The sequence below is a fragment of the Leptonychotes weddellii genome, chromosome 4, assembly GCF_054177405.1.
Source record: "Leptonychotes weddellii isolate Sample4059 chromosome 4, ASM5417740v2, whole genome shotgun sequence".
Taxonomy (NCBI): Eukaryota; Metazoa; Chordata; class Mammalia; order Carnivora; family Phocidae; genus Leptonychotes; species Leptonychotes weddellii.
This window is the reverse complement of record NC_138372.1, coordinates 47,536,331-47,553,335: the sequence shown is the minus strand read 5'-3', so window position 1 is coordinate 47,553,335 and position 17,005 is coordinate 47,536,331. Positions and strand designations below refer to the sequence as shown.

General features: G+C 35.8%; 1 protein-coding gene and 1 pseudogene across 4 annotated transcripts in view; both read right to left on the bottom strand.

Annotated features, from left to right (window-relative positions):
• Window positions 1-7,378: 7,378 nt before the first annotated feature.
• LOC102739112 (glycerophosphodiester phosphodiesterase 1-like) lies at window positions 7,379-10,172 on the bottom strand (annotated as a pseudogene).
• Window positions 10,173-10,492: 320 nt separating this feature from the next.
• EFCAB7 (EF-hand calcium binding domain 7) overlaps window positions 10,493-17,005 on the bottom strand; it is a 44,254-nt gene continuing 37,741 nt past the window's right edge. For 3 of the 4 annotated variants that reach the window (XM_031037219.2, XM_006741704.2, XM_031037220.2), the window contains exons 12-14: window positions 14,028-14,237; window positions 11,713-11,820; window positions 10,494-10,732 (exon numbers count right to left, since the gene is read on the bottom strand). In XM_031037219.2, the coding sequence (XP_030893079.2) occupies window positions 10,658-10,732; window positions 11,713-11,820; window positions 14,028-14,237 (393 nt within the window). In that variant the 3' untranslated portion in view covers window positions 10,494-10,657. Of the gene's footprint in view, window positions 10,733-11,712; window positions 11,821-14,027; window positions 14,238-17,005 lie in introns of all 4 variants that reach the window. The other variant, XM_081818539.1, reaches the window with a different exon arrangement.

The window sequence follows — 17,005 nt, the reverse complement described above, 5'->3', positions numbered from 1 at the left end:
AATAACGAATGTCTTTTGTTACCCCATTTCACCAGTGTTCTTGACTATGGAATCAAGATGCTGTGGCAGGCTCAATAATGGCTGCCTGAGAGAGATCCACATCCTAACCCCTGCAACCTGTGAATCATATGGCAAGAAAAGGACTTTGCAGATATAATTAAGGATCTTGAAATGGGGAGATTATCCTGGATTATTCAAGTGAGCTCTAAATGCAATCATAAGTGTTCTTCTAAGAGGGAAGCTGAGGGAGATTTTATTACAGAAGAAGAGAAGACAATATGACCAATGAAGCAGAGACTGGGGTGATGCAGCCACAAACCACTGAATGCCTGCAGCCATCAAAAGCAGGGAGAAGCAGGAAATACACTTTCCTCTAGAACCTCTAAAGAGAGCACAGCCCCGATGACACCTTGATGTTAGCTCAGTGATACTGATTTTGGACTTCTGGCTTCCAGAACTGTGGGAAAATTCATGTTGTTTTAAGCATGGTAATTTGTGGTAATTTGTTAGAGCAGCCATAGGAAACTAATACAAATACTTTGATTTTATGAGGGAGTTTGAGTTAGGAAGCTCAAACTCATGTCCTGATTCCCTAGAAGCCTAAAGTGTGACGTCAGGTGGTAAGAGAATAAGAAAAAGAAGGCTATATTCTAAGTCTCTACCGGTGAATAAATAACAGAGGAAAGTATATCAGGTATAGCACAAGAAAACAGGGAATCAAGAAATCATGGAGGTAATTATTTCCAAATTATTTTGCTCAAATTATATGAATAAGTTAAAATGTTTTTTTCTTGAATTGGCTAGGGATGTTTCATTCACTATGTAGAATTGGATGCAACAGACTGTGAGTGTTCTGTATACCACCTTAAGGTTTTGAATACTCCCTATCAAAACTAGCTTTGACAGGTGTTAGCAGTTTTTCCTAATGAGTGAACTGTTTTGTTTCCTTCCTTTGACATTACTGACTCTTGTAGCTCCTGTTATATATTTTTCTTAATTCTAAAGATATCTTTGAAATAATTTATATTCCATTGCCCTCACTCTCCTTTTATCCATCCATCCCTCCATTCAAATCATCTCTAAAATACTAATTACATAGTACAAGTTGGTTAGGCTCAGATTACTCACCTAAGATAAGATCCTGTACTCAAGGAGTTAAAAATAGAACAGTCCAGACACATGTAGGAAACAAAGTATGAGACACAAAAAGGTATTCATTTTTAAAGCTAGTATTAGAATAAAAAAATCTCTAATCAATAATCAAAACTTCTACCTTAACAAACTAGGAAAAGAACAAATAAGCCCAAGGCAAACAAAAAGAAGAAAATAATAAAGATAAAAGCAGAAATCAATGAAATTGAAAACAAAAATAAAGAAAAATCAATGAAACTAAAAGTGTTTCTTTGAAAGATAAATAAAATTGATAAACCTCTAGCAAGACTGACAAAGAAAAAAGATACATCTTATTACTATCAGGAATGACAGAGGAAATACCACTAAAAACCCCATAAACAATGCTTTATAAAACTCTCTACACATAAATTTGACAACTTAGATTAAATGGACCATTCCTCAAAATTCACACACTACCAATCCCTCCCCCACCAGATGAAATAGATAAACTGAATGGCCCCATAACTATTCAAGAAGTTGAATTAGTACTTCAAAACCTCCAAAAATTCACACCCAGATGGTCTCAAAGACAAATTGAAACGAACACTTAAGAAATAACACCAATTCCACACAGTCTCTTTTTGAAAATAAAAGGAAGAAACATTCTTGACTCATTTATGAGGTCAGTATTGCTCTGATACCCAAACCAGACAAAGACATTACAAATCAAGAAAACCAGAAAGGGGTGCCTCGGTGGCTCAGTCAGTTAAGCAGCTGGCTTTTGGTTTTGGCTCAGGTTGTGATCTCAGGGTCCTGGGATTGAGCCCCTTGCTTAGTGGGGAGTCTGCTTGAGGACTTTCTCTCTCTTCCTCTGTCTCTCCCCCTGCTCTTGTGCATGCACTCTCTCTCCCCCTCAGGAAAAAAAAGGAAACTGGAGACCAATATTCCTCATATACATAGCACAAAAATGCCCAACAATGTACTAGGCAATTGAATTCACAATATATATTATAAAAATAGCATATCACAACCAAGAGGGGTTTATCCTGGAAATGAAAGGCTGGTTCAATATTTGAAAATCAGTGTAATCCATCACATTAATAGTCTAAAGAAGAAAAATAATGAATGACAAAGAAAAAAATATTCAACACTTCAGCATCCATTCCTGATTTTTAAAAAAAATCTCAGTAATCTAGGAATAGAAGGCAACTTTCCCAACTTAATAAAGGGCATCTACAAAAACATCTTCAGCTAACTTCATATTAATGGTGAAGGACTGAATGCTTTCCTTCCTAAGATTGGGAGTGAGGTAGGGAGATCCACCTTCATTATTCTTACTCAACATCATGATGGAAGTCTTAGCCAGTGCAATAAGGCAAGAAAAAAGAAAAGGTATATACATTGGAAAGAAAGAAATGAAACTGTCCCTATTTGCAGATGACATGTTTTTCTATGTAGAAAATCCCAAGGGATCTACACAGAAAAAAACTCCTACCACTAATAAATGAGTTTAGCAAGTCTCAGGATATACAGTAACATGCAAAAATCGATTATGTTTTTTGTATAGTAGCAATTTATAACTGGAAACTGAAATTTAAAAAATAATACCATTTACAATAGCTCATAAAAATAAAATATTTAGATATAAATCTTATAAAGGATGTACAAGGTTTGTAAGCTGAAAACTGTAAGATGCTTTTTAAAGAAATAAAGGAAAACCTAAATAAATGGAGAAATATACCATGTTCATGGATGGGAAGCAACACAATAAACATGTCAATTCCCCAAAATGATCAATACATTTAACACAATATCAATCAAAATCCCAGCAAGAATTTTTGTAGATATAGACAGCTAGTTCTAAAATTCATTTGGAAAGAGAAACTAGAACAGCTAAGATAATTTTGAAAAAGAACAATAAATTGAAGGAATCACATTACCTGATTACAGACTTACTATATATAAAACTACATAATGAAGACAGTGTAGTATTGGTGAAGAGAAAGACACATAGATCAATAAGATAAAATAGAGTCCAGAAATATATCCACACAAATATACAGGTCTATACAATCAGTTGATTTCCAACAAATGTACAAGAGCAATTTAAAGGAGAAAGAATAATCTTTTCAGCAAATGGTGCTGGGACCATTGACATCCATATGAAAAAAAAATGAACCTCAGCCCAAACCTCAAAACTCACACAAAAATTAATTCAAAATAGATCACAAATATGACTGTAGAAAGTAAAATTATAAAACTTATAAAAGAAGATAGAAATTTTTTGTGACATGGGGTTAGGTAACAACTTCTTACACTTAACACCAAACACATGACCCAATAAAGAAAAAATTGATAAACTGGACTTCATAAAAATTAAAAACTTTGCTCTCCATATGATAGTTAAGAGAATGAAAAGATAAGCTACAGACTCAGAGAAAATATTTGCAATTCACATCTCCAACAAAGGATATACCCAGAATTTATAAAAAAGCTTCAAATCTCAAAAGTAAGAAAACAACCCAATTTAAATGGGCAAAAGACTTGAAGAGATGTCTCACTGAGGAGGCTATATACAGATGGTAAATAAGCATCTGAAAAGTTGCTCAGCATCACTAGCCATTAGGGAAATGCAAACTAAAACCACTATAAGATACCACTGCACATTTATTAGAATAGCTAAAATAAAAAATACTGACAATATCAAGTGCTAAGGAGGATGCAGAGAAACTGAAACTCTCATACATTGCTGATGGAAATGCAAAATGGTACAGCCACTCCGGAAACACTTTGGCACTTTGGTAGTTTCTTAAAAAGTCAAACATACACTTACCATATGACCCAGCAACCTCACCTCTGCCTATCTATCCTAGAAAAATGAAAACTTACATTCACACAAAAGAATATGTAATCTGTGCATGAATGTTTATAGCAGCTCAATATTGCCAAAAACTGGAAATGGCCTAGCAAATGAATCAATAAACAAATTGTGGTACATCCATATAAAGAAATACTACTCAGGGGTGCCTGGCTGGCTCAATCAGGAGAGCATGCAACTCTTGATTTCGGGATTGTATGTATCTTGACCAGCTGTTTCTCTAACAAGTCTTGTAATCTGTCTTAACTAGGCTGTGCCCGTATTAGGAAGCAGTAGATAATATTTAAGTTTCTTAGATTCCTTAATTTGTCTTTATATTTCTTATTGAGAGAATGATGCCTGTGAAGGCAATTCAGCCAGACTCAGAGAACCTCATCTGTAATAAATGTCCAGGCCTTAGCTTTTACAAGGAGAGCCATAAAGAGAGTCTCCACTTCAGTGGTTCTCAAAGTGTGGTTCATGGAACACTGGTAGCCTAAACCTGTTTAGGGGTTCCACAAGGCAAAATTATTTTTTTAAGATTTTATGTATTTATTTGAGAGAGAGAGAGCACAAGCGGGGGGCGCAGAGGGAAGTGAGAAGGAGAAGCAGACTCCCCACTGAGCAGGGAGCTCAAAGTGGAGCTCAATCCCAGGGGGCATTTACCTGAACCCAAGGCAGGTCATGACCTGAACCGAAGGCAGATGCTTAACTGACTGAGCCACCCAGGTACCCTGGCAAAACTATTTTTTAATGCAAAATGTTTTTTTCCTTTTTACTGATAGTGCAAAAGCAATGGTGGGTAAGGCACCTTAGCATGAATCAAGATAGAGGCAACAGACTGCACTGTAAAGATTGTATTCTTCATTGGCACATACTACTTAGCTTAAAAACAAATGCCAGTTTCACTTTAACTCTCAACCCTTGGCTACATATTGTATTAATACACTGTGTGATGAAGAGAAAGTACATATAAACCACTTCTACTGCATTCCTAAGTACAGTGGGTGTTTCAAGGGAAAGTCCTTATTTGAATTGAAAGTTGAATGAACTACCTTATCATTTATACCACTTTTACTTGAATAAAACAAAACAAGACAAGATAAAACAAAAAAGCCTCACAGGAAAAAAAAGTATTAGTTTTAAAATAGAAGCTCAAGAAGTAGAATAGTTTCTTCTGGATTGGAGAAAGGATTAAAGGCTTCATGAAGGATGAGGCATTTAAAAATATATGTTAAAGGTACAGAGTGTTAATACTTGTCACAATTTATCTTCTCTGACAAAGCAGTGCTCTATACATATGTGGCACTCAACAAGTATGTGATTGACCTATTGCGTACGATATTAATAGGCAGAGGCACAATACAGGAAATTCTAGGAAAAGTAAAGACATGAGAAAATGCCTGAAATTTCTTTCTATCCTTTTCAAAATTCCTCTTATCCCTTCAAGTTCATTTAAAGTTCTAGCTCATTCCTGATTCTTCCAGCCCACACTAGTCTTTCCAACTTGTCCAAACTTGTTCTATCAAACTTAGTCTAATACCTTAGTGTAGTACTTCTCCAGATTTTAAAGCTCATGCTTCATTTCCTTTAATAGTTATTAAAATGTGCTTTATTTTACATTATTAAATTTTGAAATACATTGTACTGTATGACTAAAAACAAAGCATTACTTAGCTTCAAACTACCCTCTTTCATTCCTTCAATCTTCTGGGAGTCTTATTCCCCTCAAAAAAGTTGGGCAAGCCTTCCCCTCCTTTTTTGTTCCCATGCCTTCACCTGTAGTTTATGCTTAATGATCAGTGCTTACTAATTTAAGACTTAATATTATTCCTTAATAGGCTAATATGTAACACATTTTCTCAGCTCTTTCTTTTTCTGAGGTCAGAGATCATGTCTACTACTTCTCTATTATAACTAACGCAATATGTAATAGAAACTTGCTAATTGGATATCCCTGTGTACCATTTACCAGACTAGTCATCTAAATTTTTACTCCCTTGTAAGAAAACAATTCTTTCAAAAGCTAAATCCAATTTTTTGCAACAGATATTAGAAAAAGGCACAGAGAAATTTACTTTTTAGCAATGCTGCATACTCATATCTGAAATTGCTAGAAAGCTTATAGCACTGGTATTCTATAACCAGCAGTACTGTATTTACATAAGCCTCATTCAGATGACTGAAATTAAGCTGGCAATGAATTTAAGTTGGTTGATCTTATGTTAAATTGCAAAGGAAAGAGTAAAATTAAGAATATGTATAAAATGTTGGATATTTATCAATTGTGTCTAAAAGAAATTGAAAAATGTTTTTCTTTATTTTGGGGGAATGGAACCATACCTCTAACCCCTTTATAATATGTAGGTCTTCTTTTTAACATTAATATATATCTTTATTTTATTTTTTTTAAGATTTATTTATTTTTAGAGAGAGAGTGCACGTGAACGCAGGGGTGGGTTTGGGGAGGGGCAGAGACAGAGGAAAAAGAATCTCAAGTAGACTTTCCACTAAGCGCAGAACCCGATGTAGGCCTCGATCTCACCACCCCAAGATCATGACCTGAGCCAAAATCAAGAGTCAGATGCTTAACTGGCTGAGCCACCCAGTTGCCCCTTAATACATATCTTTAGAACTGTTAATATTAAAAAAAAAATAGAGAACCTATTTTTACTTTTTTATAAAGTAGTCTCCATGCCCAAGGTGGGGCCTGAACTCACTACCCTGAGGTCAAGAGTGGCATGCTCTACGGACTGAGCCAGCCAGATGCCCCAAGAATCAATTTTTAAAGTACAAATTGACTTTGGTCAAATATCACAAATAAAAGCCACTTGTGAATAAGTGGCATAAGAACTAAGAATCCTATTCTTCATCTTCCTTAGACAAAACTAGCCATAGTTAACAAGTACAGATACTTTTAAGCAGCCAAAATCCTTTACCTCTTAGACTTACAGCAACCATTCCTAGTCCTCCCCCCACAAACTGTCTCTCACATTAATTTCATCTGCTTTCCCTACATCATTTCCACTATTTGCCATCTTTCTCCTCCAATCGTTACATAGTTCTTTTTTTTTTTTTTTTTTTTGCCCAGAAATCAAGCTAAGCTGAGTAGCAAAGATAGGCTTTATACTTCTAGATAAAGCTAGCAGGGCCATCTTAATATGTCCTTATACTTGTAACTTCACGAAGAAGTGAGTCAGTATCTTTTTTTTTTTTTTAAAGATTTTATTTATTTGACAGAGAGAGACACAGCGAGAGAGGGAACACAAGCCGGGGGAGTGGGAGAGGGAGAAGCAGGCTTCCCGCGGAGCAGGGAGCCCAATGCGGGGCTCGATCCCAGGACCCTGGGACCATGACCTGAGCCGAAGGCAGACGCCCAACGACCGAGCCACCCAGGCGCCCAGTCAGTATCTTTTTAAGAGCAGAAGACTTAGTATCTACCTCACAAGTTAGAAATAATTTTTATATATTCTCTAATAGGATGGGTAAATATGCCCGTGTATAGAGAGATCCTTAATATACAATATATTTCACCAAAGCAGTCTTAGAAATCATAAAGGACTTAACCCAGTGCTGAGAAATATTATCAGTTGGTCTCTCTCTCTCTCTCTAATGAATATTATGAATAATAAGTAATATGCTCACCCTCTGGTGGCCAAAATCAGAAATATATTTTCATTTTCCTGGATTATATCCAAAATATGATTAGTGTGGTGTATTAAATTTCTGTATCATATTCTCCCTATACCAAAAATAGATCTAAAAGGCGGCTTCTGGCTTTATTTATTTATTTTTAAAGATTTTATTTAGTTGACAGAAAGAGAGATAGTGGTTCTATGGTATATACTGGAATTATAACTGTCCCTGCTTTCAGCCTTTTACCTTTTCAGGTAAAACTAAACAGTATTTCCTGTACAGTATGATGAGTGCTACAACAAAGAATAAGCATGAGTTTTTAGGGCCACCAAAGTAGTCTTGGTAGGGGCTTAATCGGGAAGGATTCTTAGAAAAAGTGACATATTCACTGAGACCTGAAGGAAAAAGAGGGAGTAGAGAGACAATTATTATTCTATAGAAAGAAACACGGCATCCGAAGGGCCTGAGGTAAGAGACAACGTGGAAACTGGGGGAAGCCACAGAAGTGTGGGTGAAAAGAAGTGTCAGAGGTGGGAAGAAAATCTGAAGAATATCAGAAGACTTTAAAATTACAGGGCACCTGTGTGGCTCAGTAGGTTAAGCATCTGACTCTTGATTTAGGGACAGGGCATGATCTCAGGTTGCTATCAGTGATACAGCTGGAACCAAGATGGGACTCATAGCCACATTTTGATCAAAGGTATTGAGAAGTAGCAGAATATGCCACCCCAAAATGTGCCACTTTAACATGTGGATTGTTTTGAGTTGAAGGCACTTAAGACCCAACTGACTTGGGAAAAGCTTATTACCTCTCCCTGAACTGCCAAAAAGAATTTAGATAGCCTGTACCAGGAAGAGAGCTATTACTAGAGATAATTTTTTATATCAGAAAGACTTACCTGCATGGCATGGCAAACATTTGTTTACCAAACAGTCACTCTTCTCATCTTCCTGTGAATTGTCTTCTTCCCCTTTAAAGCCCCAGACTCCTATACTCTCTCCTCTGCTCAGGATGGTATATAAGCCTCAACTGGTTGACTGCCTGTGAGTCTCATGTATTTGTCGGGCTCCCATATGTACATAATGAAATTTCTTTTTCTCCTGTTAATGTCTTATGTCTATTTGATTATTAGACCAGCCAATGAATCTAGAAAGTGAGGCCAGATACTTGGTTCCTGGACCTGTTTTGAAAGCAGAGGCAGAACTATGGTTGTATTAGTTGCATTATTAACTTAGCTTCACATTCTACCTTATGCCCTACTTATGTTTTATGCATCTCTTAACTTCATACACAATAAATCACTAACTTTGCCTTTTTTGCCCCTATTCCCTGTTTACCCACTGACTGTAGAAACCTAATGGGGACCAGATGGTAACATCTGTCTTGAAATTATCTGATGTATCTGATCATACCAGGTTCCAAACGGCACCTCATTGTCTGGAAGAATGCATACCTCCAGATTCTTTTAAGGCCTCTCACTTCATGGTTCAAGAAACTCTTCACCCTCCTCTCATGTATTCACCTCCTTCATATATATAAACTGTCCCTAGGCTCAAAAGGGTAAGGCAGCTTTGGGAATGATCTCCTGCCTTCTTCTTCAGCTGCTCTTCTGATAATAAAGCTCCCTTTGCTTAAAAACTGGGGTCTCAGACATTGGCTTACTGTGTATCAGGTGCTTGGACAAGTTTAAGTTCAGTAACAAAAGAAAGAAGGGAAAATTTTTTCCCAGCAACAACTTGAATGCCTTTAGCTAACTACTTCTTTGAGTAGTCTAGGGATACAACATGCTTTTGCATGAGGAAAGCTGAAATTCCATACAGGTACCACAAGATACTATGCATGCTCTAGTCCAGCAAAATGTCTATTGCCACTAACATGGACTGAAACACATGCATTATAGTGTACTTTCCCATCTCCTGGATGGCTAAGGCTCCAAGTTCTGTGAGTTAATGCCATTATATTACATTCTGTCCTGTCTCATCTTATAGATCACTTTTGGCAAGAAAGGGCAGAGGATACCAGAGCAGACTGTATAGTTGAAGAAACTGCATATACATTTTCTTTAGAGCACCAGTATTATATTTGCATGGCCTTTGACATCTAAGAAGATTGTGAGATTATGGTTCAGGTTATAGATCCTCTCATCAGGGAAATCATTCCTGAATCTGTGATTTGCTGCAGATTAAGTTTTCTCATTTGTTCAAATATCAAATCACTCATCAACCACTACCATCAGTTGTCATGTCTACTGTGCTATGGTGCATTAAGACAAGAATCCCCTCAGAAGTAAATTCAACATCCAACTCCAGACCCATTGCTCCAATCGTACCTGCCTGCCAAATGGCCGCCAGTATGGACGATGGTATAACAGCTTCCAGGGCTTGAATACCTACAGGCCCAGAAGGGGTTGGAGGAGGAAGCATCAGCCAAAGCTGAAGAGGTGCAGCAGGAGGTAGAGGCTGCTGGTGGAAAGGCAAGTTTTGAAGGGGCTATACATCATCAGCAGCAGCAGCCGCAGCAAAGAGAAGGGGCCCAGGAGGCCCCATGGTCCTCCCACAGCCACATGCCTGTGACCACAGTGGCATGGATGGGAGTCTGTGACCTGTCACGCTCCTGGGACAGAACAGTGAGAAGACAGGGTGAGAGCCCAAGACACTAGCTGCAGCTGGCCTATTTTCATTTTCTTTGAGTTTATTTTTTATGAGTAAGATTAAACTAAAAGTATACAGGATTTTGTAGAATTCATAGAATACTAGTTTTTAAAAGCTTACCTGTAATTTATTTTTATTTACTATTGGTAAATGAAATATGCCCAGATTTCCCATTAAATTAATAAGAAAGCCACACATTAAAAACATTATTATATTATTTCTATTTTATATTTATATTTTAATAATAAAGTATATAACATGGGTATAAAATATAAACACATATAAATTGATTATTGTTTATGTACATCAGTTAAATTGATTAGCATTTAGTTTATCAACAAATAACAGACTAAACCTGAAAGAATTCTTAGTTTGACAGGCTCAAGTAGAAAACAATATTTAAGATATAAGGGAATACACACAATAATATATCCATTCTTGTCGTTCATTCAGAGGCATTACATGTTGACAAACCTGCATATAAAAATAGAAAACTTTTATTTTCCTTTCATATATTTTATTTCTGGCTAATTTTTAAACAGGATAACATTTCTAGACCCTATGCAAAAATATCCCTGTGCAGATAAAATTCTATACCATTTGTCCTTAGTGGGCATCTACAATCTATGATCTGATGTCTAACAGAATAATCTGGCATAAATTCTACTCAAATATAGTAGCTGATATTTGGTGTATATAAATGTGGGGTAGGAGTAGTAGAAAAGGGAGTAGTGGAAAGGGGAGTAAATACCCTTTTTTCGCTAAACCTAGAGAATGTTCTAAAATCCTCATTGGGATTCTGTAGAATCTCTCCTCTTTATTCAGTTCTAGAATGTTTTAGGATTTCATGGACAGAATGAAGAAAAGAATAGGAGGCTTTTTCCTTTTTCCGTTCACTAGACCAGTTTCAGGGTCCCTGCCTTTGAGCCCCAGGCTAAATAGAAACCCACAGTTCTGCTAACACCAGAAACTACAGCTGTTCCTGGCTCTTGACTTAGATGGTTGTTATCTAAAACTTAGAGGCATTTTCTCTTTCAGGTTACATTGGAAAATCTTAATAATGTAGATAAAAATATTTTGGATTAGCAAAATTCCCATTTACTATAAACACTACTTTGTCTTTCTATATGATGTTGCAAAGTGCTTTCATATACATCATTTTATTTTTATCTTTACATTAACCTTGTGAACTACCTAACACTAGTAATAGTATATTAATTTTACATAAGAGACAGGAACAGAGTGGCTAAGTGAATCTCTCATAATCACTCAACCAAATAGTGAGAACTGGACTAGAACCAAAATCTCCTAATATAGGATGATAATAATATGAATATCATACTTAGAATAATTTTCTACTTTATTTCATATTTCCACTTATTCATACTGTTATTAGTGAAATGTTTTTTCAAATTGATAAAACAAAAAGCTTTAATTAGAAAACAATACATTACCATTGTAGATTTTGGTGCCACTTCTACTGCAAATATGTTCAGTCCTCTGTTGTTTATGCAGTTTTTACTTAGCTCATTGTTGATGTGAATAATCACTTTATTATCTGACTATAAAAAAAATTTCATAAGTTGCTAGTCCTTTAATAAATACAAATAAAATGATTATTACAAAACATTTTATAAGTCTTGTGATAGAGGTATTCACAGGGTCTGCAGAAACATAGAAGATATTATAGAAACACAGAAACATTAGCTCAGACTGGGTTAGCAAGGAAGACCTTATGGAAGAACCAATACTTGAGATAATAGATCATAGATAATAGATAGCCTCTAAAATGGATAGGAAGCAAGAGAAAGCAGAATGAAGCTGGTGAATGAAAGAAATGTAGGCGCCAAAGTATTCCCCTGCTAAGAAAGCTACAAGCACTCCCTAATGACTACAAATTGGGCAGTATAACATTAGACTGCCTGGATTCATTTCTCAGGTCTACTACTCAGCATGTGACCTTCTGCAAGTTATTTAGCGTCCCCATGCTTCAATTTCTTTGTGTGTAAAATGCGGTTAGTACTTACCTCATTGGGTTGTTGTGAGAAGTAAATGCGTTAATAAATGTAAAGTGCCTGACAAATGGGAAACTCTAAAATATTATTATTACATCATTTTGGTGCAGAGCAGTTTAATTTTCCTTGAGGGAAAGGAAAGAGATGGAGGGTTGAGAAATGATAGCTAACTACAGAACAGAGAAACCGTGGTAAGTTAGTGACTCCCATCCACCCTTTTAGTTCTAATAAGACATAGAGGGCAGAAGGGAAGGCATGCTGGATCTTAGGAATCACCCTCCAAAGCTTTATGATCCACTTGAAGACTGGAATCTCCTAGCTGGGAACTCTAACTGTTTTTATCAAGTCCAAGTCCTCTACCTCATTTTCAAGATAATATATATAATCTGGACCCATACCACCTATGTTATTTATCTTTGTAGTACTCCTCCAAATAAAGTTCTCTGTTTCTGCATAGAGGATATTCCCACTATTTCCTCTATTCTTCACATTAACCCTCTTACATGTTACTGTTTCTCTGCTTCTAACGGCTATCTCTGCATATCTTTTTTTTTTAAGATTTTATTATTTATTTGACAGAGAGAGACACAGCGAGAGAGGGAACACAAGCAGGGGGAGTGGGAGAGGGAGAAGCAGGCTTCCTGCCGAGCAGGGAACCTGACGTGGGGCTCAATCCCAGGACCATGGGATCATGACCTGAGCCGAAGGCAGACGCTTAACGACTGAGCCACCGAGGTGCCCATGTCTCTGCATATCCAATCCTAGTTTGTCTCCAATCCCATACCACAGTCCCCTTCCCCTCATTCCCAAGTCCTTCCCCAACTTCTATTGTCCAAACTAACATCAACCACAAGAGATGCAAATACAGTAAAACTAATGCACAAATCAACAGTACTATATAATTTAACATTTAATTATTCTCTGATCTCTTTTGAGAGTATTAATTCTGTCTTCCCAACTAGTCCATAAACTCCTTGAAAGCAGAGACCATATTACACTGATAGTGGCCTCTATTGTGACTAGGAGAGTTAGTTACATAGTATATACTCACATTGACTCAATACTCAGCCAAACCTTAGCACTTTAAGAAATTCATGGTAAGCATAAAAATAATGTAAGTCTCACCCAGGAACTAAAAGAAATAAGCCAACAGTCCTAAAAATCCAGCCATCCTGAGTAAGATTTTTTTGAAAATTTATGTTTCTAGAAAGCTGGGTATCTCTAAGCATTTATGTATGTATTCTCTTGGCCTGCAATATCAGTAGTAGCAGGGATGGTAGCTAAAGTTAGCAATAAGTGGCTTGATAAAAATAGGTCCTGGGCAGTGGAATATATTAGATAAAATGATGACAGTCTACAGAATTTCTAATATTTCAAAGTGTGGAAAAAGTTGGGCTAAATTTTTTCTTTACTTTATTTATAGTTCTTTAAAACCCAATGTCTGTTATTTGAAATAGTTATGTATGTGTGAAGATTTTTAATAACAAACTAAATAAGATACTTTGTACCCAGATTATGCTCTATCTTCAGAGATCCCCAAATATTTAATTTTCATAATACAATTATCTCAAACTTTTAAAAAAATGCATAAAAATTATCATGCTCAGTTTGAATTAGAAACCTAAGAAAGAATTGCCCATTATAAATATTAATATAATGTGATATTAATTACTGTGCAAGAATAGAGTAAGAAAGAAGATGGAACATATTAGTAAACAATGCAGTTATGAGGAGAACCACCTCATAAATAATACCTTGTTTTCAATAACTGATGTTATCCAGGTGTCACGCTTATACGTATGTACAATTATATTTTCATAGCCATCCATTACCCTGGCATCGCCTTTGTTAAGAACGGATTTACAAATGGCCTTCTCAAGTTGCCCACTGCATGCCTCCATATGGACAGCTTTAATTCTTGGCTTGCATTTGTCTGCATAGATATTGATGATAAATGGGCATGCCTGACAAGAAAGAAAAAGTGAACCTTGTTTTAGCTTTCTGATAGAATTAAAAATAAATTATTTGTTATTAATATGTTTATCATATGATTTAAGAAGATACACTCTACCTTCTAGCTTGTCCTCATATACCTTTAGAAAGATTTTAGTACTATGAATTCGATAATAAAAAAGCATAAAATTATGATTTTTTGTTAGCATATTAACTGACAATGTTCACAGAAAAGGAAAGAAAACTATAATCTCAAGCAAATCAGTAATCCTCCTATCAACCCCCCACCACTCCAGCAACCCTCAGTTTGTTTCCTGAGATTAAGAATTCCTCATATCAGGGAGATCATATGATACATGTCTTTCTCTGATTGACTTATTTTGCTTAGCATAATACCCCCTAGTTCCATCCACATCGTTGCAAATGGCAAGATTTCGGAGGTTTTTTGATGACTGCATAATATACCACTGTATATATATACGACATCTTCTTTATCCATTCATCTGTTGATGGACATCTTGGCTCTTTCCATAGTTTGGCTATTGTGGACATTGCTGCTATAAACATTGGGGTGCAGGTGCTCCTTCGGATCACTACATTTGTGTCTTTGGGGTAAATACCCAGTAGTGCAATTGCTGGGTCATATGGTAGCTCTATTTTCAACTTTTTGAGGAACCTCCATACTGTTTTCCAGAGTGGTTGCACCAGCTTGCATTCCCACCAACAGTGTAGGAGGGTTCCCCTTTCTCCGCATCCTTGCCAACATCTGTCATTTCCTGACTTGTTAATTTTAGCCATTCTGACTGGTGTGAGGTAGTATCTCATTGAGGTTTTGATTTGGATTTCCCTGATGCTGAGCGATGTTGAGCACTTTTTCATGTGTCTGTTGGCCATTTGGATGTCTTCTTTGGAAAAATGTCTGTTCATGTCTTCTGCCCATGTCTTGATTGGATTATTTGTTCTTTGGGTGTTGAGTTTGGTAAGTTCTTTATAGATTTTGGATACTAGCCCTTTATCTGATATGTCATTCCCCCTGCACTATTCTTTTCTAGTTTGGTCTCTGGCTTGTTTCTTTCAAAATGTTTTTTAAATGACTTTATTTATTTTCCATTTAATTAATCATTCTCCTTCGTGGAATGTAAATTCCATAAGGGAAGGAATTCTGACTATTCTATTCACCACTGATCCTCAGTGCCTCTTTATTACAGACTTACCACATGGTAGGCATCCAATAAATATCTATTAAATAAACAGTGAATTTATACATATTGATGGTCATCTTTTTAGTTGGGGGGACAAAAGATAAAAGTCTGAAGTTAGTAGAACAAAAGCAGAAATTTTTATTTTTAAAGAAGTTTTTAAAGATTCCAACCTTTGGCAATAATAAAGTCATTTTTATAAGAGAGACAGTAGAGTGAAACATCATTGGACTAGAAAACAGAAGATCTAGGTTTGTAACTGGATTTTGCCATTTGCTAGCTACGTGACCTGGGGAAGTCACTTAACTTTTATGAAGTTTAGTTTCTTCATTGAAAAAGTAGGAATAAATAGTATATATTCTGCCAAGGGTTGTTGGAAATACCTAATAGGTAATATGTGTGAAAATATTTTACAATGTAGAATTCTAAAAAAAAGAAAAGATTATTTATGATAGTTATAAGACTATATAAATATATAAATCCTTTGTCTTTGTATTTATTTTATTTTATTTTAATTCCAGTATGTTAACATACAGTGTTTTATCAGTTTCAGGTGTACAATACAGTGAGTCAACAATTCCATACATCACCCAGTGCTCATCACAAGTGCCCTCCTTAATCCCCATCACCTATTTTCACCCATCCCTCCCACCTACCTCCCCCTACATGAATCCTTTAAATCAAATGTTACCACATATATACATCCCTATCACTAATGGAAATTACCCAACATTTTTATACCAACTAGCTGATTATGAATTGTTATTTTCTCCTTCTTGTATTACTGTTTGCTGGTGTAACATTCTCAATCCAACAACTCTATAACCCTTACTGAATGAGGACAATGTTTTCACTGTTATTCTGTAAATCAAAAGTATCCATGCCAAGAACAGAATTTTTGGATGCCCCAGTACCAAATCTTGACTTAATGTTGTTTGTAGATGAGTCTTACATTAGAGAAAGAAAGAAACAAAAAACAATACCAGGCTTGACATACAATAAGTTGCCTCGTCTCTTGGAAAATCTGTTTCCTTACCATGAAATACATTCAAATGACTAAACTGTGGCTCTCTCTCAGACATAGGAGAGTAAAATATATAAACTAATAGCTAGTATGCTTTTAGAATAACTGACTTTTTAAAAATGCTATAGAAAAAAGGGGGATTTTTTTCCCCCTCTGATCAAGTACCCTTTAAAAATGAAGAAGGGGGGAAAAAAAAAAACAAAAATAAAATAAAAATGAACAAGGGGCGTCTGACTGGCTCAGTCAGTAGAGCATGCAACTCTTGATCTCAGGGTCATGAGGTCAAGTCCCACATTGGGTGTAAAGCTTACTTTAAAAAAAAAAAAAAAGAACAACAAATACATTATTTGATACCTAAAATAATGGCCATAAAGGAAGAGACTCAAAGTAAAAGAAGTTCCATTGAAGCTAATACACTATATTATAGATACTATACAAGTACTTTAAAAATATTATAGAAACACTTTAGAAATATTATAGAAATACTTTTACCAGATCATTATACTAAACAGACTGTTCTGACTAAAGTCCTTACATAAAACAACAACAAAATAAA